The sequence below is a fragment of the Natrix helvetica genome, assembly GCF_964273705.1.
Source record: "Natrix helvetica genome assembly, chromosome: 2".
In the NCBI taxonomy this organism is placed as follows: domain Eukaryota; kingdom Metazoa; phylum Chordata; class Lepidosauria; order Squamata; family Natricidae; genus Natrix; species Natrix helvetica.
In genome coordinates this window covers 81,492,686-81,520,108 of record NC_138552.1, presented here as the reverse complement: position 1 = coordinate 81,520,108, position 27,423 = coordinate 81,492,686, and the positions used below count along the sequence as shown (strand labels likewise).

Sequence of the window (27,423 nt, the reverse complement as noted above, 5' to 3'; positions counted from 1 at the left end):
AAGGAGAATTTTCCTCATTAATTACTAGTTGTATTTTTTAGCCTAAAATACCATAGGGGTTTAATATGTTTAAATAACAGTAATCATCTCTCTTTCTTTCTTGCTCTCTCCTTCTCTCTCTCTCTCGTTTTTTTTTTTTTTTGCAGGACTTGTGTTTGCTGTGCAGGAAGGTGCCTCAGCAGCTATCACAAGTAAACACTTGTGCGCCACTGATCTTGACACCAATGCAGATGACCTACAGTTTGTTTTAACATCCCCTCCCCAGTTTGGGTACATAGAAAATATATTACCATCTCCTGGTTTTGAGAAAAGTAATGCAGGGATAAGTATAGGTAGGTCTGTGTTACAGGGAGGGCCGCTTGTCTTTAAATACAGGAAAGTTTCGTATCTTCTTTGGAGTGTCTTACAGCATTCTTGTATATGTTGATAGTTGTCTGTTGGGCTTGTTATCTATCATGTTCTTGTTAGTAGATTTTACTGTATTCTATGGAGAGACTAGTTGAAGGTGACTTCCCATATTTATCCGATACTAGCTGATAATGTAGCCCGGGTATTTATTTATACTAATCCATACATTTGTCCTCAAAAATAATCCTGGACCAAATGTAATTTCTAATGTTGGATTTTCCCCCTTACCAGAGGGAGAACCCTTGTGGAGCACTGTGAAGCCATTATCATAGCAATTCCTCTGCACTGTACAGTAGAAGCTATTTTACGGCAGTATGGTGGAAACCATTTTAAGGCACAACAGGCTATATCTTAACAGAACACCTCCCCCAAGGGGTGTTAGGAGTGTCTTACCCCCACAGTATTTGTTTCCAGAGAGTAAGTCATCTGTGTACCAAGTTTGGTTGAAATTGCTCAAGGCATTCCAGAGTTATGCTGGAACACACACACACACACACACACACACACACACACACACAGATTAACATTGGCTCCAGTTGTAAATCCAATGAATTTTCTCTTATTTCTCTGTAACCTGTTCTTTGCATTATATGTATTTTGTTAGTTATCTGTACTGTTATTTTCGCTAAGGGTAGAAATATGCATTTTCATTATTTTTCATTCCCGCCCGACATGCCTAGCTTCATTTCACATGGAAAATGTGAGGAAGATGCATATTAACTATGTTCAGACCAGGCACAAGAGAATTGAACCAACTACAGACCAATTTATGCTGTACGTCACTGATGGGAAGCATCGTTCAGTGGAGGCACCATTTTATGTCTTAATTAATCCAACCAATGATGAAGAACCAGAATTCATGGCAAGGAATTTTACAGTAAGGAAGGAAATGGTGTCCCAAGGACCGCTTTTAACAAGGCAATATAATGATCTTTGCTTTTACTGTCCCCTGTCAAAATCATTCCATCTCTGATCCTCTGTGCATGTATATGCAACCACGTGGAGCAAAATATTGTGCTATGTTTATCTTCACAATAATTTATTTATGCTCTTACCTTTTTACCATCCTATGCTTTGAAGTCACATCATTCGCCTGCACCCAACACTTGCAGAGCTCCTTTACTTCTTGATTATTTTGCTATACCCCCTCTCCTCCTCCTTTGGTACCTAAACTTGATTGTGTTGTTTTAGCTTTGGGGAGGAGAGTATGGAGAATCAATGGGAAAAGCAGACTATAGCTGAAACTCGAAAAATTACAATATTGTGCAAGAGTTCATTTATTTCAGTAATGCAACTTAAAAGGTGAAACTAATATATGAGATAGACTCATTACATGCAAAGCAAGATAGTTCAAGCCATGATTTGTCATAATTGTGATGATTATGGTTTACAGCTCATGAAAACCCCAAATCCACAATCTCAGAAAAAGTGTCAAAGTGTCTCACTCTAATCAGCTAATTAAGCCATAACACCTGCAAAGGGTTCCTGAGCCTTTAAATGGTCTCTCATTCTGGTTCAGTAGGAATCACAATCTTGGGAAAGACTGCTGACCTGACAGTTGTGCAGAAAACCATAATTGACACCCTCCATAAGGAGGGAAAGCCTCAAAAGGTAATTGCAAAAGAAGTTGGATGTTCCCAAAGTGCTGTATCAAAGCACATTAATAGAAATTTACTGTATGTAGAAGGGAAAAGTGTGGAAGAAAAAGATGCACAAGCAGCAGGGATGACCGCAGCCTGGCGAGGATAGTCAGGAAAGGGCCATTCAAAAGTGTTGGGGACTTTACAAGGAGTGGACTGAGGCTGGAGTCAGTGCATCAAGAGCCACCACACACAGACGGATCCTGGACATGGGCTTCAAATGTCGTAGTCCTCTTGTCAAGCCGCTCCTGAACAACAAACAACATCAGAAGCGTCTTACCTGGGCTAAAGAAAAACAGATGTGGTCTGTTGCTCAGTGGTCCAAAGTCCTCTTTTCTGATGAGAGCAACTTTGGCATCTCATTTGGAAACCAAGGACCCAGAGTATGAAGGAAGAATGGAGAGACACACACAGCAAGATCCTTGAAGTCCAGTGTGAAATTTCCACAGTCTGTTGATTTGGGGAGCCATGTCATCTGCTGGTGTTGGTCCACTGTGCTTCATTAAGTCCAGGGTCAACGCAGCCGTTTACCAGGAGATTTTGGAGCACTTCATGCTTCCTTCCGCAGACGAGCTTTATGGGGATGCTGACTTCATTTTCCAGCTGCCCAAACTGCCAAAGCACCAAAACCTGGTTCAATGACTGTGGGATTACTGTGCTTGATTGGCCAGCAAACTCGCCTGACCTGAACCCCATAGAGAATCTATGGGGCATTGCCAAGAGAAAGATGAGAGACATGAGACGGAACAATGCAGAAGAGCTGAAGGCCGCTATTGAAGCATCCCGGTCTTACATAACACCTCAGCAGTGACACAGGCTGATAGCTTTCATGCCACCCTGCATTGAGGTAGTAATTGCTGCAAAAGGGGCCCAAACCAAGTGCTCAGTACATATGCATGCTTATACTTTTCAGAGATCCGATATTGTTCCATGTACAATCCTTGTTTTATTGATTGCATGTAATATTCTAATTTTCTGAGATTGTGGATTTGGGGTTTTCATGAGCTGTAAGCCATAATCATCACAATTATGACAAATCACAGCTTGAACTATCTTGCTTTGCATGTAATGAGTCTATCTCATATATTAGTTTCACCTTTTAAGTTGCATTACTGAAATAAATGAACTTTTGCACGATATTCTAATTTTTCGAGTTTCGCCTGTAAATATTGCATCTCTACTACTTGCCTAATTGGCTGAGTTACATACTGTAGGTTCAGTTATGTCGTGGGAACCCAGAAGTGTGCCACCAATCCCAGATGAGTGTAGATACTGCAGATGAGTTGTGAATGAAAGTTTACTTCTTCGTTCTTTCCTTGCTTTTGTCATTCTTGTGCCGATTTCCACTTTCTCTTTCCTTTTACCTGTGTCAAGCCTGTTCTATTAGTACATTTCTTTCTCTTTGTGTGTATGTGAAGTAAAACACAAAAAAGCTCTGGGGAGGGCATCCCTTTATGAAAAGTGAAATTTGATCTTTGTCTAAATTTTGGAGTTTGCTCATATTAATGAAAAAGAAGAAAACCCTTCTTACACTGAACAGTCTAATGGTAATTTACTGAGTGATATTCATTTGGTCTGTAGACCTGAGAATTCTACATCTTAGCATTCATTTTGTGAAAGAGTTGACTTTTATCTTCTGTTGACTGTTCAGGTGCAAGAGGGACAGATGAAGGAGTTGGATCCATCAATAATCAATGCTGTTGATTTGGATGTACCAGAAGATATCCTCATGTTTACTGTCCTTCAACAGCCCCACCATGGGTTTCTTGTTAAGGGAGTACATGGCAACAATATTTTCCATTACAGGCAGGCAACTATTAGTCAACAGTATCATGAAATTCAGGTGGATAGTTTCTCCATGGAGAGTTTAAAAAATGGTAAGTATTATATTCCTTCTGGCCATGTTGGTTCTTTGAAACAATTTCCATCAAATCATAGGCAATAGAATACTAAACTGAATTCTATTAAGAAAAGATTCCTCAGTTCATTAATTAAAAATACTCTGTTAATGAAACAAATAGAGATCAGAATAAACAGCCTGTATGAAGGATTTTTCAAGATTTTATCTATTGTGTAAATCTTTAAGCCAATCCAGTTTCCTATATTTTCAAGCACAGTTGACTCAGGGGTAGGTTCCAGCAGGCAGGCACTACTGCCCATTTGCTTGTGCGTGCATGCGTGTTGTGCGTGCGCACTTGATGCAGTATGTACGTGCATGCGCAGTGCAATTAAAATTGTTCTGCGCATGCGCAGAACTGAAAAACAAGATGGTAGCACCTACGGCGTCGCCTGAGGAACCGGTTTGGGGGCGTGACAGGCCTAGGTCGCTGCCGATTCCAGTGATCCAGGCTGCCAAACCACTACCGGTTAAGCCGAACCGGTCTGAACCGTAGGAACCCACCACTGAATTGACTTAAGGAATGTTGGATTTCTTATTTTTGGTCATTTAGTTGCCATATTGGCAATAATTTGCCATATTGCAATATTAATTACAATTACTAATTTGGCAGCAGTAACAACAAATACGGTAACTTATTACGTGTGCCATTTATAAATTTATAAATCTAAATAAATTTCTCCTTTTCCTTTCTCCTCTCCTTTTCCTTGTTACCCACCTACATTCTCTACCTTTCAGGATTGAAACTTGTGTATCTCCATGATGACTCTGACAACTTAGCTGATGACTTTTCAATCCAGCTGTCGGATGGGAAACATAAAGTGTCAAAAACCATTTCAGTTAAGGTTATCCCAGTTAATGATGAGAAACCAGTGCTGATCAGGTAAGCCACAAATACCTCTTCCAAACTGCTGTGTTTATACGGGCCAAATGATTCAGTACTGACCACATTTGTGATTAAAAGAGCTCATCTTTGGCAAATATCCACCATTAATGCTAGCAATGTTTTCATGTAGTATTCCTTCTCATTGAAGAACATTGTGTAATGGACAATGAGATAAAAGTTACTGTAGCTAGTTCTGAATTGGGGACACGGGGATACACACATACACACGGGGAAAGAGGGAGGGCGGGAGACAGAGACAGAGAGAGACCTTGTATGTACATATTCTAGCGATATACATGTAGGCCAGTAATGGTGAACCTTTTCGGTACCGTGGTGAAAAGGGAGCACATGTGGGCTCAGCATCAAGTGCCAAAAGGGGAGCACTTTGCGCGTGGAACTCATTTGCACCACAACCAGGAAGAGGAGCTATCCAGGGGACATGCATGTGCCAGAAAATGTACTTCTAGTTTCTGGCGCACAATTTTCTTGCCGGCCAGCAAGTCTTCCGGTTACTGCTGCGCATGCGCATGTGCAGATCAACTGGGCAGCACACAAGCTCACGCCAGAAAAAGGAAGACCAATTCTTCCGATCTCCGACACTGCCGCATGCACAAAGACCAGCTGATTGTCGCATATGCATGCATGCATGCCAAAAACTCGGAAGAGGAACGGGAGACGCCACACATGCCAGGCGATATGCCTCTGCGTGCCACTTTGAACATGCATTCCATAGGTTCACTGTCATGGATGTAGGCAAATGTTACATATGATTCCAATAAAATTAGTGTTTGGATAGTTTTGGAAGGTGATAAAAAAGCAATAATAATATAAGCATGCCCTCTATTGGTCAGTCTATTCTTGCGCCAAGAATAGCTTTTTTCTCTCTCTATTCTTCCAAGGAGACAATATCTATTTATATTGCTATCTATATACCAATCATTCTTCACCCTGTTTGATAAAGATTATTTTAGTTGTGGAGAGAATGCAAATCAAACGTCTCCTCAACAGACCTTCCAAATCCTGTACTTTGGGGTCATGCCTTCAGAAGTAAATGCAGAAGGTTCCCCAAATCACCATCAGGAGAAGAGAATGGAGAGAAAGAATTGTGCAAATTGTCCCTTGCAAGTGAATGTATTGGGCATTTTGAATAATGCCAGGCTGAATCAGAGAACCAGAGGGTTCAGGAGACCTCTTCCACAGAGTTAGCTCCCCCCCCTCGCATTTGCTTTCAAAGGCATTGAAAACATTTTTCTTGGAATTTGAGAGGGAAGGTGCGGTTGTTTTCCATACATTACCTCCAATCAACTTTTTCCTTCTTTTTTTCTTTTATATTATTTTCCTGACAAGAGAAAGGTGCCCTTTATAAAACAGAAGAGAAAGAATAGCAACTGAGCTTTTTGCATTGCTAGGAAGTTCACTAAGAGGGCGCTTTGAAATTTGAGGTAGCGGGGCTTTATTTATTTTTTTAAAAAAATTCAAAACAACCTCCTTGTGTGCTTGCTAAGAGGCACAAAGGAGCCCATTGTATCTTTGCTCCAATTGCCTTCTACTTTTTATAACGTGGCATGGTCACTACAAATAGAAGAGAGAAGGGAGAACAGGTGTCCTTCCGCTGCTAACACAGATGGACACAGACTGCGTTGCATTTTTTAAAAAATACTTTAGAAAGCTAGGATGACTCTTTGCTGAATTCCAGAGGGAATTCAGATTCTATTCACCAACTGTTCTCTGTGCTTTATGTTTAGCCCTGTTAATTGGGATGAATTCACAGGGCAGCAAAAACCCTCTGCAGCACTAATGTTGACTGTTCCATCAGAACACCTAAAAAGCCCTTAAGGGAGTTTCCAACATTATAATAATAATAATAATAAATTTGAATTTATTAGCCGCTCCCTTTCCAGGCAGGACTCGGGGCGGCGTACACTAGGACATATATAAACATACATATATACAAAGACATACATGCACGGAGGAGGTAATAGATTACAAATAGATTAAATCTGTAGCTTTAAGCATTCATTATGAATGAGCTCTTCTTATTGTCCCTTTCTTGCCAATCCCCCCTGTCACTTTCTTTGGGCAGCAGAGGAATACAGCAGGGGTGGGTTCTGGCAGTCACTACTGCCGCTTTGCTCGTGGCTGCGCCATGTGTGCTTGATGCGTGCAGTGCACGCATGCACAGTACAATAGAAATTTCTCTGCGCATGCACAGAAGCAAAAAACAAGATGGCGGTGCCTATGGTGCCGCCAGGAGAACAGGTTTGGGGGCGTGGCAGGCCTTGGTCACTGCCGTTTCCAGAGATCCAGGCCGCCAAACCACTACCAGTTCAGCTGAACTGGTCCGAACCGGTAGGAACCCACCACTGGAATACAGAGAAAAGAAAAGAGCATTTTCTAGACTGAATCCAACAGATTAAAATCATACTAGTCCCCAGATAAGTTGGAAAAGTGGCCCTGGCTGGAAAGGTAGGTTGTTATTAGAAATAGTACCTGATAGAATTTTGAGAGGGTTCCATGTAGAAAGCATCTCCCCTTGAATGAGGAATGTAATTTTTTATAACGTTAGGTGTATCAAATGATGCTCAGAAGATACACGACAAACGCTACAGTGCAATATTTGTGATGTTGAGCATGAGTAGCAACCTTTAGCAGATTAACAGAGTTGGAAGGGACCTTACAGGTCATCTAGTACAACCCCATGCCCAAGCAGGAGACCCTACATCTGCCTCTACCTACCTAGGATTGAACTCACAACCTCCTGATGGTGAGGTGAGAGCTCCACTACTAGGCCACAGCAACAGGTACTTGACTGTCATCGTTGCTAGAGAGGTATGAAGTGATGAACTTTTATTTGAAAACCTAAATACTGGTCCTGGAGGCTTCAGTTGCTGGTGTGTGTTTGTGGGTGTATATGTGTGTGTAGGGGAACTGCTAGTTTAGGTGTGTCTACCTATAAGCACAGCTTTGAGCCATCATTCCAGTACATTTAATGGAGCTTTTAAAAAAATAGTCCTTTCCTTCCCCCAAACAAAAAACTGAAGCAGAAATGGGGGGCTTACCCTCCCCTTCCTTCATTTCATGGAGATCATCCATGGCAAATGTCATAATCCGATTTTATCGGATGATCTACTTCTTTATGATTGCAGGCCAAAAACAATGTTGTGCCAAGCAAGCTTCAGCCTTGGGAAATCCCATTGGAAAAGCTGTAGCTAATGCAATCCTGTCTTAATGTAATAGAGTGATTAAGGTGCAGACCCGTGCAACATGTGGCAAGACATGGGAAATTCTGTGGCTCCTTGAAGACTAATTAGTGTAGGATACACATGCTTTTTTCTTAGACAACAGATGCAGGAGGCTATTCAAGCTCAAGAGCAGTAAAATGTCCCATTCCGTTGGTAATATGTATGGGACTTCCATCCTCATATTGGCTTCTCTCCTGGTCTTTTAACCGCAGACTCCAATACAGAAAACAGTAAGAAAAAGTCTTCCCAGTATTTATCTCCATCTCTGAGCAATTTCATCAATTTTATTTCCGTCTTGGGTACAGAGGAAATCCTTTGGACATGCTAGCAGCTCACCTGCTAGTAACATGGTTGCAGTTTTGTACTTGATTAGGTTGACTTGAAGGGGATGGGAGCACTTTCGGAACAAGTTTGCACCATCCATCTTTTCGGAAGCTTTTTCAAACTACAGCTAGAAAATAACTAGGTGCTCCTAGCAGCCAAAATGTATGGATTTGTTCTCAAAATTAAGCCTTTTCACAGAAGTACTTATGACCCATAAGTACACAAAGATGTTTATTTTTTATACCATGTGGCAGCACTTAATCAAATTACTTGAATGAGAAATACCAGAAAATCTCTGATATGCTTGTGCAGTAAATTAAATGGGAAATTTAAAAAACAAATCCTGGAAAAGAGCAGTAACACAACACTTCTGTTGCCAATGAAACCTCATCAGAAGGAAGTATTTTGTATATACAAAAAAAGGGGATGTTGGAAATGACAACCAGAATTCTTTAATCCCTAGGAATAGCACTAGCCCACAAACCCACAGCCACATGCCATCAGGAATTATCCAGAAGACGACAATATGCAGAAGGATGGAAGAAACAATGCAATTTAAAAAATTAACTGTAACAATTGCAATCAATCTATGTGGGACAAATATCACACCAACTAAAAACCAGAATACATGAACACCAGCTAGAAGTCAAAACAGCAGCAATTTGATTGGAGCAATAAAAAAATCATTGGCCAGGCTACCCCTCACCACATGCTTGGCAACGGAGCTTGGCACTTCATAAGCCATTCCATCAACAGACACATTGACCTACAACCAGCCTACGAACCAGTGGTAGATTCAAAAAAAATTATTACCAGTTCTATGGGTGTGGCTTGATGGGCGTGGCAGAGGAAGGATACAGTAAAATCTGTATTCCCACCCTACTCCAGGGGAAGATTACTGCAAAATCCCCATTCCCTCCCAATCAGGTGGGACTTGGGAGGCAGAGAATAGACGGGGCGGGGCCGGTATTTACAGGTTCTCAGAACTACTCAAAATTTCTGCTACTAATTCTCCAGAATTGGTCAGAATCTGCTGAATACCACTCTGCTACGAATCGCTCAGAATTCAAATCAACTGCACAGCCAACTAGCAACAGCACCAACCCTCAACCAACCCACGCAACCCCCCCACCCCAACCAGCACTTCATCTCCCAGTGACCCATATATGACCTGACCTCCCCACTACAATACCCTCACTTGACACACCCCTACCAGACCCAGCACAAGTCCATGATGTGACTCTCACCTGATGTGACCTCCCCATCACAAGACCTATTGACCACACAAAACCTTTCTAAGCAGAAGAACACAGAAACTGACTCTGCTGAATATGTTACCTAGCCTGGTAACAAAATGTTAGGAAACCAACTCAAGCTCAGAGAACGGACCTCTATCCTCATCGTACATCCAAGCTATAGATATTTGGCATTGTTGCAAAAAATAAATCTTACATCCTATCTGTTTAAAATGTTATTTGAGGAAGCCACTAGATATGAAATAATGCTTTAAACTGAAGTGATAATTTGTAAAGAACTCACAAAGGGAAGAGAAAAGGGCATGATTTAGTATGCCTCTATTAGTCTTCATAAAACTTTGTGAATCAGTTTATAATTTAAAATCTCAATATATATGCATTGAACCACAATACCACCACAGAGCCTTCTCTGCTTGCAGTGAAATGTTGTACACATAGATATGGTTGTGTTGAGTCTTGAACATTTCAGTGATTATTTTCATTTTAAACACACTTACAAAGAATCTTTGTTTCTCTGTTGTAGAAAGGATAAGATAGAGCTGAATATGGGGGAAGCACAGATAATATCTAGTGCTGTTTTGTCAGCTGAAGATAAAGATACTCCTCGGGAACAAATTTATTATCTATTTGAGAGAGTTCCAGAAAATGGACATCTTCAGCTCAAGGTTAGTTTTTATTTTTCAACAAAACCAAACAAAGTGTTGGAAAAAGAGATTCAAGTCTTAGCTAACAATGGGAGAGAGTGTAATCCTTCTGTTTCTTAAATATCCCTCATGGGACTGAAACACACTCCAGTGACTAATAGAATTTACAATTGATTTTGATATAATCCTTTGAAAGGTTCCCTGTTTATATTGGGAACGTATGAGATAATTTTGAAAATCCATCACAGCTTTATCATAATTTTATTTATGATCAAAAGGAGTACCAAGTTGAAGAAGATTGGATTTTGTTTTAGAACTTGCGTTCAGTAATAAAATGTTTTTAACAGCTGCATCAGTACTATAATACCAGAGTTATTAGGAGATTGATAGCATATAAATGTTAATAGTTATACTCTAATCATCATCATAACAATACACAATATCTCAAAATCATGATACAATTTTCCCTCCTAGGTAGGTCATGATTGGGTGACACTGTACAAAGGAATGAAATGCACCCAGGAGAATATAGACACGAACGCTTTGAGGTATATACACACTGGAGCTCTTGGATCAAACAATGAAGACAGTTTCTCTTTTCAACTTTGGGATGGAAGCAACCGATCTCCAGAAGTGGTTTTTCCCGTTGCTATTAAGGATGTGGAAAAGGGTAATTTTATTTTAGATCTTCCCATAGTAGGTATAAAACTGACCAAGAGAATGACTACCCTGGATATAGGGGATGGGAGTTGAAGTGTAGTGTAGTCCAGTGGGGAAAACTAATACATATCTATGTGCAATAACATTTAGCACAGTATACACTGTCCTGATTGAGGAGGAGAGAGAGGATGTACTCCAAGAGATCTAGAAAGCATAAAATTGTGTGTATGAAAGTGTGGCAGAATATAGCAAATTTTATGCTCTGGTGCGGGGGTGATAAAAATCGTGACCTGATTCATGATATTGATAAAGGCTGATACAAAATATTTGACAATGGTCCATATTTCAAATGTCTTATAGGAAACATTGCATTGTTTATGAGACCCCTCACTGTGCTGATGGGTGACAAAGGTCTCCTGATGACTGATGTCCTCCTTGCAGTTGATGGTACCAAGAAGCCAGAGGAGCTACACTATGTGATTACTTCCCCACCACAGTATGGACAGATAGAATATGTCAGCTATCCTGGAATCCCCATTGCAAGTTTCAGCCAAATGGATATAGCAGGGCAGAAAGTCTGCTATGTCCACAGTAATAAAGCCTCTTCCTCTAAAGATACATTCAGGTAAGGAAAAAACAGTCTTATTTTACACTTTAGTGTTTAATTAGGAAGTATTTTTTGGAGTATAAGACACACCTTTTTTCCTCAAAAAAAAGGCTAAAAATCTGGGTGCGTCTTATACATCGAATACAGAATTTGTTTGCCCCCCGAAGCCCCGCCCTTTCACCAAAATGGCCGTGCATACTCTTTGGAGGCTTTCAGAGAGCTGGGGGCCCGGGAGGGCAGAAATCAGCAAAAAACAGGCCGTTTTTTGCCCCCCCAGCCCCCAGCAGCACTCTATAAGCCTCCATAAGGCTATGCATGCAATTTCTTTGACAAAAAACGGTCCCGTTTTCGCAGAAAATGGGCCATTTTTGCTCGTTTTTGCCCACCCCGCCAGGAGCACTCTGCAAGCCCCCACAAGGCTATTCATGCCTTTAAAAAAAGGACCTGTTTTCGCAAAAAAAGACAGTTTTTGGGAGGTTTGCAGAGTGCAAAAACTTTTTCCCCCCTATTGCAAAGCTCTTTAACTGATTGATGAGAATTAGATTGATTAAGTGCTGTGCCAGCAGAAACAAAGTGTTAAGTGCTGCAGATTGTCAGCGATTTCCTTCTCCAGCCCATGGATAAATACACCTGGAAACATCTACCTGCCTACCTATTCTCTCTCGCTCCCTACCTATCTACTGTATTTCTCTCTCCCCCCTCACCTATCTACCTATGTACCTACCTACCCTCTCTCTCTCCCTACCTATACTCTACCTATACTCTGCTGTATCTCTCTCTCTCTCTCTCTTCTATTTCTCTCTATCCATCTACCTACCTACTTACCTACATACTCTCCCTACCTACCTACTGTATCTCTCGATCTCTATTTCTTTCTCTCCCTCTCTATCCCTCTATCTACCTAACTACTTTTTTTAAAAATTTGCCTCTTCAAAACCTTGGTGCGTCTTATGCTCCGGTGTGTCTTATACTCTGAAAAATACGGTAATTAGTTAAGCAGCAAAGGACTTTCAGATCTGTGTTGCAAAAATCCCGACAACCTAGCAGTAGAGTATGAGTTTTCTGTATCGTTTTCCTGTCATCTTTATATACGTAGCCATAGACAAAGTGAAATGTTGGAGTAGCAGCTAGTGCCTACCAAATGTTTTAGACTATAACTCATGTAATTCTTTGTCATAAACTGACAACTGAGGTTCAAAGGAGCTGGGAGTCCAATATTGGAACAAAGTGATGCTTAAGAATCATATAAGATAATGAATACTCATTGTCCTATACTTTATAGGCAGTTCCGCAAATATAGAATTCAGCTATTAAGGTCTCACTTCTGCACTGTACCGGTTGTTCTTATTGCTGATGTATTTCTGAGCTCAATGTAAAATATTGCTTTCTTGGGAGACAGCAGCACCAGTCTCGGCTTGGAAGTTAAACGGGTATTGTAGGCTAAACTGGGAAGCTGCAAACATCCTGGAAGATGGCAATGGGAAAATGGCTTCCATATTGCCACTAAAGAAAATACATGGCAAAACCTGTTAGATTACCATGAGTTAAGTTTAGCTTGAAGGAGAGTTTGCATTGGAGGAAAAAAACTTTACAGCCTTAATCTTCAAAGGCTTAAAAGTGGCACCAAGTTGAACCACTTTCATCCTTAAATCAATCGCTTTAAATTAATAATCCAAAGTCCTCTTTGTATCCCCATCTCTTTAAATTGGCAGTCAAAGGATAACAAGTTAACAACTATAATCCTATACCTACCAGACTGATTATCACCCTATATAATGTGTGTTTGCTGAAATTCATGTTGGGGCTGGTGTCAGTTCATTCACAAAAAAGGAGTACCTTGCATTGCAATGGCATAATCAGATTGTCCTGTTTGAATTCCCCTATGGCTGGCCCAATCCTTTGAGTCTTTTACAAAAACCTTGAAATCATATTATTGTTGATTACTTTTTCTTAAAAGTTTTACTTGGCTATTGAATGGAAATTCGTATTAGCTTGTGACTGAGCTAAACATTTAAAGTTGTTTTAATTTTACTGCTGCCTTTTATTGGTTATTCAGCCTGAGGTTAATTTAAATTTGATGTTCTATTATTGTCACTGGTGTAAGCTATATGGAGTAGTTTGCTATCCTTGAAGCCAGCCTATACTCTTAAGTATATTTAAATGAACAAAGATTAGCTCCAAGTGTTAAATAATTCATGAAATGAGCTGTTGAGGGCAAGTGAAATGCACAAATGTTCAAACGTAAGTCAAACATGAGTGCAAATGACTTTTAAATATATACTTTGAATGTTTAAAGCTGGGGAAGCATTTTGGAACATTCATGTTTTTTTCTCTATTCTGGCTTCTTATTATTTGCCTTCTTCTAATAAGCATTCTGAGTATTCCTCAGCCTTCTTGGCCATACCTGGGTTTGGGTCTTCCTGAGTCTCTTCCTGTGACTTTTAAGAGCAGCTTCTACTTTCTTTTCTACTCTGATGATATGTAAAGCGGGTAAGACTCTGCTAGCTTCTTATAAGGGCCATTAGGAAAGGAAGGTGATATAAATATAGAAAAGGAATAAAATTGCTCAAATAATAGTAGTCTTTTTTAAACTTCAGAATTGACCCTTGTTAAATGCTGTTGCACCTTAATTCAGTTGATACAATTAAGATGAAGTTTCCAAAATGCTAAAATTGTTTTTACGTTGTTGTGAGACATATTTTCATTAACATGCTCTAAAATATTCTAATATATTTGCAATTATGTATCTCATTGCCTAGCTGATTAAAAAGCATGGCAGCTAATTAATAAAACAAATCTATATCTATTAACAGTTTGGAATAAGTTTGCTCACCTCATTTGTGATTTTTCTTTTTTTAATTAATTGGTAAACCTGCTCTGATCCAGATTCAAAATGCCAATTAAATACCCATTTGATTGAAATGGTAGTTATTACATTTGTTTGCTTGAATACTGAAATGGCTTCCATACTGAATATATGTATGTATGTATGTATGTATGTATGTATGTATGTATGTATGTATGTATATGTGTGTGTGTGTGTGTGTTATATTTGTACTGATAAATAAATAAAGGGAGACCTTTATTTATTTATCAGTACAAATGCAACACAAATATAAAAAGGCAACATTAAAAATAAAAATATGGTTTTCTGCCTGCATGGTCTTCTGTGATAAGCCGAAGGACAGAAAGAGGGAGTAGTGACCTTCCTCCCATATTTAGTCATACCAGGGGTTGTAACACAAATACATACATACATACATACATACATACATACATATATATGCTTATAGTTAAATTGTAGTGACATGTCATCTAGATTACATGACCGATTTATTAAAATCCAGGCCAGTTTAATTTTGACAAAATAATTTTAAGGAAGGAAGATATAGGTTCCATTTTAATCACTGTAAATTATGTTCCTGCCTGAGAGAAGTTGGCAAGGTATTTGGTTATACGGTGAAATATAAATACCACGATGGATTATTAAAAACTAAAACACCAAGAGCTGGTGATATTTAATTAAATGGGGAGATTAAATGATCAGATTTTTACCATCCGTTAAGGCACTTGATTCCATCATAAACTTACAGCATTGTCTGTTGCTGCTGGCCTGGAAGAAGGATTTGGCAGTGCTTGTTTGGGACAGATGACTTCAAGTGATTAGCAATCTGACATCAGATGCTGGCAGCAGGATGCTAAAAGAAGATGCTAATGTCCTCCATTTTGACACGGTGGATCGGTTTTGTAATGAGCTGGCACCATAGCTGATTCCATTTTTCTGTCGTAAATACCACGGCAGATGGCAATTTCTGTAGCCAACTCAATTGCCATGAACTCCAAAAGCATGATAATGGTGAAATCAGTCCATGCAACTTGCCTTCCCAACTAAGCTGGAGAGTTATTTTTCCTAAATTTCATCAGAATTGTGAGAAGGTTGACTGTTCCCTATCCCAGGGGGAGACACAGAGAAGACTTAGCATGAAATAAACAGCATGTGGTAGATAGGAACCCAGCACTTCCCTTCAAAACCGACAACCTTGTTGTCTTGAAGAATCTAGCAGTGCATGTTGTTTGCATGGTATTTATTAATGTACCAAAATAGCAAAGCTCTTCATCTAGTCTCATGTCTAAATTGTTCACTAAATCTTCTTCGGTTTGAACCCAGCAACTTTGTTGAATTTTTCAAAGTAGCAATAATAATTTAATAACGTTTTTATTCTTCTGGCTGCTTTTAATCCAATAGACATGAAGGTAGTAGGAATTCCAGAGTTTATATAGAGAACTTGGATCAACAGAAATGCATCTCACCAGACGGGATGGCCTTGCGGAATAATATACATTCCTGGAGCTATTAAAGGATCACTTCCGTTCTGCCTTCTTATATTTCTTTAATTTTAAGCAGGAGTTGAAGCAGACCAGAGATAGAATTTTCATATCGTTGATATGTCCTTCAAATGTTCTTGGCAGCAATGTGAGGATGGTGTTTGCCATTTCTGTTTTATGTTTTTGTTTTTGTTTTACTTCTCTTTCTCTGGAGTTCTCATGAAGTTCCTAACCAGGATTCATCTGTTTAGTTTTCTAGGCCAAACAAAGTTAGCCAGATCCTGTTGTCTTCTGAAACAACTAAGGATTACCTTCAATCAGAAGACCATTGCCAGTGAAGCAGGACATTTTATCTACTTGTTGTTGTTGCCTTAGCTCCGAAACCTCCAAAATATGCTTATAATCTTTGTTATTCCGGATGAAAATCTGGTGTAACTAAACTGATTACAGAGAATCAGTTTTCCTCTTGGCACAAATACTAGGTCAGTGTAGGCAGCTGCTGTTTGATGGCACAGAGCCTACACACAAGTTGGTCAATCTTTAAGCAGCGGTAAAAGTGCCAGCAGCTTTGATATCAGTATTGTTCCTCTCATCAATAGATCCCGAATTCTATTAATGGAAGTACTAAACTGCAGGCATGGAAACTTCATGTATTGACATATTCCTGACACAGGTGTTCAAGGACAGGCCTTCAGATGAAGAAAGACATTTGAATTATAATTTTTAAATGTGTATCATTTTATTCATAGCTTATGCTTGTGATATGATGATTTCCTGGCACTTTGATTCTATTGTAGTGAGCTAAATGTACCAGTGCTTGAATTAAGAAGCAACACCATATCTACAGTAGATTTAGAATTAACACATCTAATGGGTTTTCTTATTTTCGTTGTTATAAAAATGAAATTTATTTATTTAAATAATAGTCAATTCTGATTTCTCCTTGTCTTACTTTGGGGAATCTGTTGTTTCATCAATTGTTAGTATTTTTTTAAAATCTGCACCAAATGTTATATGTACCGCGATTCCCCAAAAATAAGACAGGGTCTTATTTTCTTTGGACCACCAAAATAAACGCTTGGCCTTATTTTCGGGAAGGTCTTATTATTTTTGAGGTGCAGGAGGTGGCGAGCGTGATCACCTCACAGCTGCTGCTGTGTTGCAATATTTTTGGGAGGTTTTTTTTGGGAGGGGGTTATTTTTGGGGGAGGCTTATTTTAGTGCATGTGCTCAAAACCCCGATTGGGCTTATTATCCAGGGAGGTTTTATTTTCAGGGAAACAGGGTACTTGAATATATACCGTGTTTCCCTGAAAATAAGATAGGGTCTTATTTTCTTTTTACTCACAAAATATGGCTTGGGCCTTATTATGAAGAGTTTATGGTTTTGGGGTTGCTGGGCGCCTGCTCTCTTGCGAGCGGGCTCCCAAAGAGCCAGGCACAGCCTCATGGGCGAATGGCTGTGTTGTGCTGCCACAGCAGCGCAACACAACAGCCATGAAGTGACCACGCTCATGAGCCGCCCCCCGGCAAACCCCCTTTGCAGCCGGACACAGTACCATTCACTGACCTAGGGATATCGCCAAGCCATGTGAGCGCCTGTTTGCTGCCGCCCAGCTCCCACGGCTTGACACCTTCGAAATGCCAGTGAAAGATGCTCTGCATAGCTGGAGAGGGGGGTTGTGCGAGCGGCTGTTCTGCTCTTGCTCACGGGCCTCCCAGCCTCACGATTCCCTGGCCCAGCTGTCCCTTCAGAGCCAGGGTTTGGAAGCCGCTGAAAAAGCCATGCTGGGATGGTGGCAGCGGCAGCGGAAGTGCTATGGTTCTACGGGAAGAGTTGGGCCAGAGCATCGTGAGGCTGGGAGGTGCAGGAGCAGAACAGCTGTTCACGCAACCCCCCTCTCCAGCTGTGCAGAGCGCTTTTCACTGGCATTTCGAAGGTGCCAAGCCGCAGGAGCTGAAAGGCGGCGAACAGGTGGTCACTTGGCTTGGCGATAGCCCTAGGTCAGTGAATGGCGCTGTGCCCAGCTGAAAGGGGGGTTGCCGGGTGGCTGCTCATGAGCGTGGTCACTTCATGGCTGTTGTGTTGCACTACTGCGACAGCGCAACACAGCCATTCGCCCATGAGGCTGTGCCCAGCTCTTTGGGAGCCCGCTCGCAAGAGAGCAGCCGCCCGGCAACCCCCTTCTTCAGCTAGGCACAGTGCTGGTCACCAATCTAGTGGTATCCCGAAGGCGCCAAGCAACGCGATCACCTTTGGCTCCCTCCCCCCCAGTTCCCGCAGTTTGGTACTTTCGGGATACCGCTAGGTTGGTGAGCGTTGCTCTGCCTGGCCGAAGGTGGGGGGTTGTCCAGGGTGCTTATTTGCAGGGGAGGGCTTATATTTTTTGCCCACCAGAAAAATGTGGCATGGCCTTATTATCAGGACAGGTCGTATTTTTGGGGAAACACAGTATTTCTACAAACCTATGCATTGTACATATTGTGTGTGCACCAACTGCACAGTATTTGAAACTTTATATTTTTTGTTTTAATCCATTTTTGTACATTACTTTAATGAATATGTGCAGATTTATTATTTTCCTAAAAATACTTTTTCCTACTTTTTTTAAAATTGACAAACTATATTGAAAAAATGCAAAAATGTGGATTTTGAATAGGAAGATTGCAATTCAATATTGGTTGGAAAACATGAAGGTAGGCCAATTTTCAAGTGGGAATTAAGGCATTTTCTCTGCACTTACATGGAACTAGCTTCATAGACAATTAAAGAACTGTTACTTTGTTAATGCTCAGCGAAGGCATTTTGATTTTTCAAAATGAGAGTTTTGGGAATGTTAAATTGGTCAAATACATTGTATAACTAAAAACCAAGAATCAAATTTATATGACATAGTTCCATGAATTTTATTTTGAACAGTCAGAAGGCAACCTAATAATATGAAACAATTGCTAAATAAAATATTTAGTAATTTTCTAAAATTATTGGGCAGCACTGTGGCTCTGCAGTCAAGATGCTTGGATTGGTTCGCTGGAAAGCCAGCAGCCCAGGTTCAAGACTTGAGCACCATGCGATAGAGTGAGTGCCCTTCCTCGCCAACCTAGCAATTCGAAAACATACAAATGTGGATAGATAAATAGGTACCACTTTGATAGGAAGATAGCAGTGCTCCATGACATCATTCATACTGTTCACATGACCATGGAAATGTCTTTAGATACCACTGGCTTAATGGTCTTGAAATGGAGATGAGCACCACCCCTTGTAGTTGGTAATGTCTAAGAGAGTAAAATCCGCAGGAACTCCTTTACCTTTACTAAAATTATTAGTAAAGCTTCAAAACCACTGTAGCCCTTTTCCACAATTTGTAGTCTGTTTCTAGAGTTGAATTTTGAACGTTGTGCCTTTTCAAAGGCTTGAAACGTGTCACAAGAGCCATTCAAACAGAAATTGGGACTTAATTTTTCTCATAGGTAGTAAGAGATAAGCTCTTCAGTAAAGGTGTCTGTTTCATTTCAGTAGATGGTGCATCAAGAACACATGCTGAAGGATGCCTTGCCTCTTTTTGCCAGATTCATCATCAGCAATGGACTAAGAACTAAACATGGAGAATTTGAGATCATCTTGGAGACAGTGGATCGAGCTTTACCCAGCGTGGTCAAAAACAAGGGCCTGAGACTGTTTGAAGGCAGCACAGCAGTTCTTTCTCCAGATGTTCTCCAACTTTCAGATCCAGATACACCACCACAAAATCTTTCTTTTCTCCTAACACAGTTCCCACAATACGGTCAACTCTATAACAGGGAAACTGGATCACGGCAGCAAAACTTCAGCCAACAAGATGTGGACAATCTGAATGTAGCCTACAGACATGGAGGTGGTGGTTCTCAGATGGACAGGTTTTCATTTATGGCGACAGATGGAGTAAACCAAGGTTTTCTTGTAAACAACAAGCTTCAAGGAGACCCCTTGCCATTTATTATTCAGGCAAGTTCTACATAAATACCTGCACTCATGTGTACAAACGTAATTCAATACACAGAAAGTGCGCAAACGTAAAATATTTGCATTATTTATTTAATAATGTTACAATGCAGCCTGAAGCCGTCAAGGGATATCAAGACTGAGTATGCTTATGTTTAAAATAGACCAAAATTCATTTCAGTATGTTTATCTCTCCAGTGCATGCAGAACCTTCAAATATAATTTGGATTATGTGTGCCTGATTCCCTCTATGATATTAAGTCCAGTTCATAGCATGGATGTTAATTTTGATTATACAAGTGTTCAGTTTCACAAACTAGAAGTTACACATTACTTTCATTATAATCTATATCTTTGACCAGTAATAGAAATTATTTTTTTCCTTACAGGTGGATAGCCCAGCAAACACAGCACCTGAAATTGTTCATCTTCATACAGCTTCAGATGTGGAACTTTTGCACAATGGCAACTGTGGAATTTACATTACAACGCGGTCCTTGAAAGCATCAGATTGCGATACTGAAGATGATCAAATTGTTTTTAAAATTTTACGAGGACCTCAGTATGGTTACTTGCAAAATATAACAACAGGTATTGGGTCCTAATAACCTTGTGTCCTAACCTGTCTTATGTAATATATCTGTTGTGGCCCAGCAGGAGCTGTTGGAGGTGCCACCAGACTCCGACAGCGAGGGTCCCTATGAGTCGGCTCTGGAGGATGTGGAGGACCCTGGACAGGGTTCCGACTCCGAGCAAGGATCAGAGAGGCTGGTTGGCCACCAGGAGGCACCTGAGGCACGGAGCAGTGGTGAAAGCCAAAGAGAGTGTGCTCCTGACATCATGCCTTGGAGTAGTGGGGAGGAGACAAGGGAGTGGTTTCTGGATGCCTGGCAACGGAGAGCTGATAGACGTAGAGAACAGCTAGGCGATGATTGGACTCAGGTGATCGTAATCAGGCTCCTCTCAAGGCTATTTAAGGAGGGACTTTCCAAAAGTTGTTTTGCAGGAATCAACTTATCATTAGGGTTGGAGACGCTCTCAAATCTGTGTCATACCTCGACAGGCTGGATTGCTGCCAAGGTTTAAACTGTATGTAAATAAAACATCTTGCAGAGACCTTGTTTCGGAGTGCTTTGGTATACAAGAAGGGGGGTCAGAACACAGATCTTAAGGGTATTACAGTTTCCATTTCATTAAGGATGTAAGATTTTTAAAATATTTTTTTATTCCACCTTTATTTTTTTATATAAATAACTCAAGGTGGTGAGTAAACAGTGCTCCTTTTTCATCCTACTCTATTGTCCCTACAACAAAAATTCTGGAAGGTGTGCAGGGCTGCAAGAGAGTGACTGGCCCAAAGTCATCCAACCATCTTTCATGCCTAAAATGGGACTAGAACTCACAGTCTTCTGGTTTCCAGCCTGGTACCTAACCACTGGACCTAACTGACTATCTTATTCCTTCCCAGAAAGTTAACATTATTCCTTCCCAGAAGGGTAGTATTACTGTGACTAATTAAAAATCATTTCACCATTCTTCTAGTTCTTTTCACATAACTGATGTATTGTGAGAAGAAGACAGACAGAGGAAGGAAACCTGGGAAAAGTTAGAATTGGAGGATTGCTTCTGGATGCCAATAACATTCTTTGGACAAGTAGTAATATCACCACAAAAGCCAAGTCTGGGAGTCCTCATTGCAGATTTATTATGGAATATGAAAACATTAGATAATTTTGTCAGTAAAATATAGTTGATGACCTCCTTTTATGGTTCCACAATAGAAAGGGTCCTCACTTATGGCATTACGTTATGATGGCTTGACAACCGCCGATAGTAAGACATTACAGAGGGTGATGAGCATGGCACAAAACATCATGGGGTGTCCCTTGACACCACTAGACGAAATTGCTAGGACTCACTGCCTTAGAAGAGCGAGGAAAATCCTCAGGGACGACTCACACCCTGGTCAGCACTTCTTTACTCTCCTGCCATCGGGCAGGAGATATAGAAGCATAGCCAGTTACACAAACAGGCTGAAACACAGCTTTTATCCGTGGGCTGGCACACTCCTGAATGCAACATAACATCATAAACATGTAGTATGATAGACTTGCAGGGCCGGCGCAATGTGCAACATGTTCATATTGGTGTAATATTTTATCATGTAATGTTACGCACCTATATGTATAGAGGATTGTGTGTTTGTCAGTATGATTTACTGAGTTAGGAATTTTCTTTCTTTCACTCTGAGTTATTGAGATGTTTTTGTGTTGGGGGGTGTGCACTAAGAGAGGCTCAGCCAATCTCACTGTACACATGTGCATTGACAATAAGGCTTGAATTGAACTGAGATTCTACAAAAACATATAGCTCCAAGTTGTATATCTATTTAGATTTTTAAAACTGGGGGTTTTCTCTCTCTATGGCTCTGTCCTATTTTATCAATTGACAATATGCCTTATAAATTACAGCCAATTTCCCCTACATGCTTGCTTTTCTCCATTGATTCTCCTGGTCCCTTGTCTGTTCCATATTTGTTGTTCATGTTTACTGGAAAGAATCTCCTTCGACAGCAGCGGTGGTAGCACTAATAATGGGATTGGTGGAGATACAGTAGAAGCAAAGAGGCAAATCTGGGAAGGCAGGACAGATTTGATCATAATAATTCCTACTTCTGCCAGGCTGAGCAGTCATAGGGGTCCTGCCTCTCTGGGCTCTGTATAGAAGTGGCTTTGGGGAAACTTTGGTCAATTCCTTAGAAACTATTTTGAGAGGTCTTACAAGAGTCCACCTATAGGTAGTCCTCAGTTGAAGACCAACAGCAACAGTTCAAAGTTATGACAATGCCAAACGAGCAGTACTTATAACTGCTGCTCAAACATTTGCCCATCCCAGCACCTCTGCAATTAACATGATCCAGATCCAGGTGATCAGCAACCAGATTACACTTACAATGGTTGCAGTGTCCGGTGACCATGTGATTGCCATTTGTGACTTTCTCTGCCAGCCTCTCACAAGCAAAGTCAACGGAGAAGCCGAGACTCCTGTGAATCGCTCCCGTTTCCATTGTTTGTGTACCTTCCCACCTCCAGCAGCAGCCACCCCAGTCTGGCTATGCTTGTACTGGGCTGCAGCAGCCTTTTATACATCATACCTCTCTTGTCAGGAGCCATTCCTGCTCTGGCAGTGGTGATGCTAGACTGAGACAGCTGTTTTCATACCTTACTGCCCTTCAGAGCACGTTGTGCTGTGTATGGCAACAGCTTGCATGCCCTCTCATCCTCTAGAGCACTGATCCCCCCCTCTGACACATTTGCAGTTCACCATAGCAGCCCCATACCTGTCGCCAGGGACTTGCAACTTCCTCCTGGCTTCCCTGTTGACTTTGCTTACAGAAAATCATGAGGAGGTCCATGCTTAATGACCCAGCATCCTCACTTAATGACAGCAATAGGGACTGCTGTTATGGAATAATGTCACACTTTATAACTGTATGGCTTAGCCATGGAAACTCCAATTACCGTCATTAACTGATGACTACCTATATTCCCAAACTTCTATATGAATTTGCTGGAATGGATCATTCATAAGTTTGAATTACTTACCACAAAGTTCGATGATGGCTATATAGGATTAAGTGTGCTACCATTGCTCTCTGTGGTGGAGGAAAGAAAGTGTAAAGTGAATTGTACAACTGTGTATATAGAGACTATCAGGAGAACTTTTTTGAGACAAAACATCTAAGCTAATGCCTTCCAAATTGAAAGAAGTAATTGAAAAACTGATCAAGCCTTTCAAGCCATTATTTTCTGCTATTTACATTAAATTAACAATAACATCACTCCCATCCTAGTGAATTGTATTTCTTTCTTGATACATTGGTAGCCACACCACATTTTTCAGTGATTTTTCAATTACCTAACCAAATAACAATTGTCATCATTAAAAATTGACTGCACCAAGGTTGTTTTAAACTATGGAAGCCTTTGTTCTGTAAGTGACTAAGGGAGGGAAGGGGGGAGCAATTTTCTATCAATACACTTTAGTCTTTTGATCATGGTTTCTGGCATTTGTTTTGATTTTTGTCTTTTAACTAGCAATTTCCACAACTCAAAACTGTTTGAAAACCCCTAGTCTAGATAAACTTGGACAACTGTTTTTAAAGGACACTTTGATTTCTCTATAATCTTCTTTATTTTATCAGGAGAAATTATTCAAGAACAATTCAGCCAGAAAGATTTAAATAGCAAAATAATATTTTATGTCATTGATCCTTACTGGGAGGAGAATTCAGATGATTTGGAATTTCAGGTTATGGATCCTGAAGGACATTCCGCCCTCCCCCAAATGTAAGTTAAGATTTCCTTTCTCTAAATGCTTATATCCAGTGGTGAAATTCAATTTTTTTTACTACTGGTTCTGTGGGTGTGGCTTGATGGGCGTGGCAGGGTAAAGATACTGCAATATCCCCATTCCCTCCCCACTCTGGGATCAGCCAGAGATAGTATTTCCTGGTTCTCCGAACTACTCAAAATTTCTATTACCGTTCTCCAGAACCTGACAGAACTTGCTGAATTTCACCCCTGCTTATATCATTCCCAATAATTGCTGCTTGCTTCCTTAAGTCAGATCCTGTATGAACAGATCTGAAACTAAACTAATGGAATTTCTGGGCCTTATGGGTTTATACTGCAAAATCTACTACCAAAGCAGTGCCTTTAAAAAAAAATCTGTCGTTCTGTTGAAAGAAAGCTTTTTGTCCAGGAAATTGCTGCCATGTTGACTCTTAAATGATAGTAATACTTCAAATCCATTTAGATTTCACAGTGCACCCATATGCTTTGCCTGGGTTTGCCCACTGCATTAAGGCATAATGTTGTTAACTTGGTTTGACTTAATACAATGGGAACCTAGCGGTTGGGTTTATGGCTTAATGGATATATGAACTTAATCATTATTCTTAGGCAAAGCTAAGAAATTGCCTTGTTCAAGATCTCCAGGCAGAGGTGAAATTTAGGCTGAGAAGTTCCTATTGCATAGATAAGGGTGTATCTGCCCTGCTAGGTGACCCCAGATGATGAGTATGGACCACCAACAGCTTCTGGGTTGACAGCAGAGGTGGTATTCAGCAGGTTCTGACCAGTTCTGGAGAACCAGTAAATACCATCTCTGACTGGCCCCGCCCTCATCTATTCTCTGCCTTTCGAGTTTCAACTGATCTGGAGAGAAGGGAGATTTTACAGTATCCTTCGCCTGCCACGCCCACCAGGCCACGCTCACAGAACCCATAGTAAAAAAAATCTCACCACTGGTTGACAGGAATAAATATTGCTTTCTATTCAATTCCTGCCAACTGAGAATGAGACCTTCACCTATATTTTATGGTCTGAGTTGAAAGCAGAGTTTTCCAGGTTATGCCACTCAAGTATTGTTCGTCAGTTTGTCTCCTGTGTTTTGTTGTAGACAACCCTCTGCATTTTGATTGGCTACGGCATAGAGACAGGAATGCACTTGAACCTTATTTTCCCAGCTTTTCTACAGGAAATTCTGCTGCAGCTTCTGTGTTGCAAGTTCTTCTGAGTGACATAAGGCCTCTTCCTTCCTCAATTTGTAGGGTTGAAAGTTTTTGTGTGTGTGTGTGTGTGTGTGTCAGTCTGTCTTTCACCCCAATCGTAGGAGCTCTCAGGACAATTCATTGCCTGAACTCAAGGCAATAATCTCTTTCTCTCATAAATATGCATTGAACTGGCGAAAAGTACACACATTTTTGTCAGTCTGTTTTTTTGGTGAAGGATTGACAGGCATTATGCTCATTGTGAGGCAGGACAGCACAACTTTAATGATGACACTGATAAAAAGTGTTTCTACATGTGAGGGGAAATTTTGCTGTAAATTAGTCACGAAAGTAAACTTCCATTTGGAAATGAGAAAAGCTGCCTCTTGATGTGCTTTTCTGACAGCTAGAGGTCACTCTAGTTCTGGGATATTAACGTGTCGCAAATCTATGCAACAATCCTTAGTAAGATTTTTCAAAATGACAAGAGTGTAATTATATTTTGAAAGCTTCCCCAAAACCTGACCTTTTTCTCAACAGTGTTTCAATAACAGCTGTCAGCACATGCTCTGTCTTTTATCTAGCGCTAAAATCTGCATACCGCATAAAATGATGTCTCCGAAGGTAGAAACAGTATATTTTGGAAATGCACCAGTGTCATTTAAAGGTGCCACATTTGCATTCTGCTACTTACAGCAGCAGTGATCGACAAGAGGTAGACCTCTAACGTTGTTTGAATCTATAGCTCACTTCATCGATGGATGTAGTTCAGTTTTAGCTGTGCATCAGATTAAAGCAAGCAGTAGCATTCCACAATGGCTATACTTTTCAATCAAAAGTAGCAGACTCTTTTTTAAAATCCTGCCTAGTGTGACTAGCTTTCTTTCATTGTTCTTTTTGTGGCTTGTTAAAAGTTTAAAATAGTATGGGAAAAGCTCTGTAGGGTGTTACTTTTAATATAATTGGATCAGATTCCCTGGAGGGAGAAAAGAACAACATTTTAACGGAAACCTCTCTGCTGTGTATTTCTTTGCTATTTTGGTTCTGAGCGCAAAAAGGAACACATGGAATGATAACAGTTGCTTCAGTGCTGTTATACCTCTTTGCCAGCATTAATTATATTTATTTTTAAATAGAAGGTACTGTGTACTTTTCAGTGGTGGGATTCAATTTTTTTTTACTATCGGTTCCGTGGGTGTGGCTTGGTGGACTTGGTGGGAATTGTAGGGGAAGGTTACTGCAAAATCCCCATTCCCTCCCAATCAGCTGGGACTCGGGAGGCAGAGAATAGATGTGGCTGGGGTCAGTCAGTGGTGGTATTTACCGGTTCTCTGAACTATCTAAAATTTCCGCTACCAGTTCTCCAGAACTGGTCAGAACCTGCTGAATACCACCTCTGGTACTTTCCCACTGAATTTCTGAAATCCTCCAATTTCCTAGATGTAGATTGGACAAGGGAGGGTCTCCCTCCCTCTCCCTCCCTCCCTCCCTCTCCCTCCCTCTCTCTCTGCATGTGTATGTGGTGCGTGCATGTATGTAGCATTCTTGTATTAGGGCATGAAGGCCTGTTGGCTTTTCCTTGACTTTCTGCAGTCTGCTGAGTACTTCATTAGAGAGAAGGCAATGCCACTTTGAGAAGGGAGGTTGATGACATTGGGTCTTTGCCCAAGGACTGACTGTTGCTGCCATAAAGTCTACAGCATGTGGACTTTACTTTAATTATATTTAATGAGGATATTTAAATATAACATGTATCTCCATCATCTGCATTCTGTCTTTAGTCAAAAAAGTAAAATACAATACAAATGTGATAGTGATTTATTTTTTGCGGTTTTCTTCTTATGATTACATTGTGTGATAGATTAGACTTAAATCACAATGGCAGTTGTCCAGTGTAAATGCCTATGGAGATTCTCAGTTACCCAGGTCATGGTTGTCCCAAAAGTGCTTTTTTAAAATACAGAATTGTAGTTGTTCTTGTAGAATTGTAGACA

General features: G+C 40.5%; 1 protein-coding gene across 4 annotated transcripts in view; it reads left to right on the top strand.

Moving 5' to 3' along the window:
* The window catches only part of FREM1 (FRAS1 related extracellular matrix 1), a 95,753-nt gene that overhangs the window by 49,966 nt on the left and 18,364 nt on the right, over nucleotides 1–27,423 (top strand). The window contains exons 18-27 of one of the 4 annotated variants that reach the window (XM_081945956.1): nucleotides 147–332; nucleotides 1,089–1,285; nucleotides 3,700–3,925; nucleotides 4,684–4,828; nucleotides 10,177–10,318; nucleotides 10,772–10,967; nucleotides 11,318–11,582; nucleotides 19,464–19,878; nucleotides 20,265–20,466; nucleotides 24,080–24,224. In XM_081945956.1, coding sequence (XP_081802082.1) covers nucleotides 147–332; nucleotides 1,089–1,285; nucleotides 3,700–3,925; nucleotides 4,684–4,828; nucleotides 10,177–10,318; nucleotides 10,772–10,967; nucleotides 11,318–11,582; nucleotides 19,464–19,878; nucleotides 20,265–20,466; nucleotides 24,080–24,224 — 2,119 coding nt within the window. Of the gene's footprint in view, nucleotides 1–146; nucleotides 333–1,088; nucleotides 1,286–3,699; nucleotides 3,926–4,683; nucleotides 4,829–10,176; nucleotides 10,319–10,771; nucleotides 10,968–11,317; nucleotides 11,583–19,410; nucleotides 19,879–20,264; nucleotides 20,467–24,079; nucleotides 24,225–27,423 lie in introns of those variants that run through there. The other 3 variants (XM_081945958.1, XM_081945957.1, XR_014174803.1) reach the window with 3 other exon arrangements.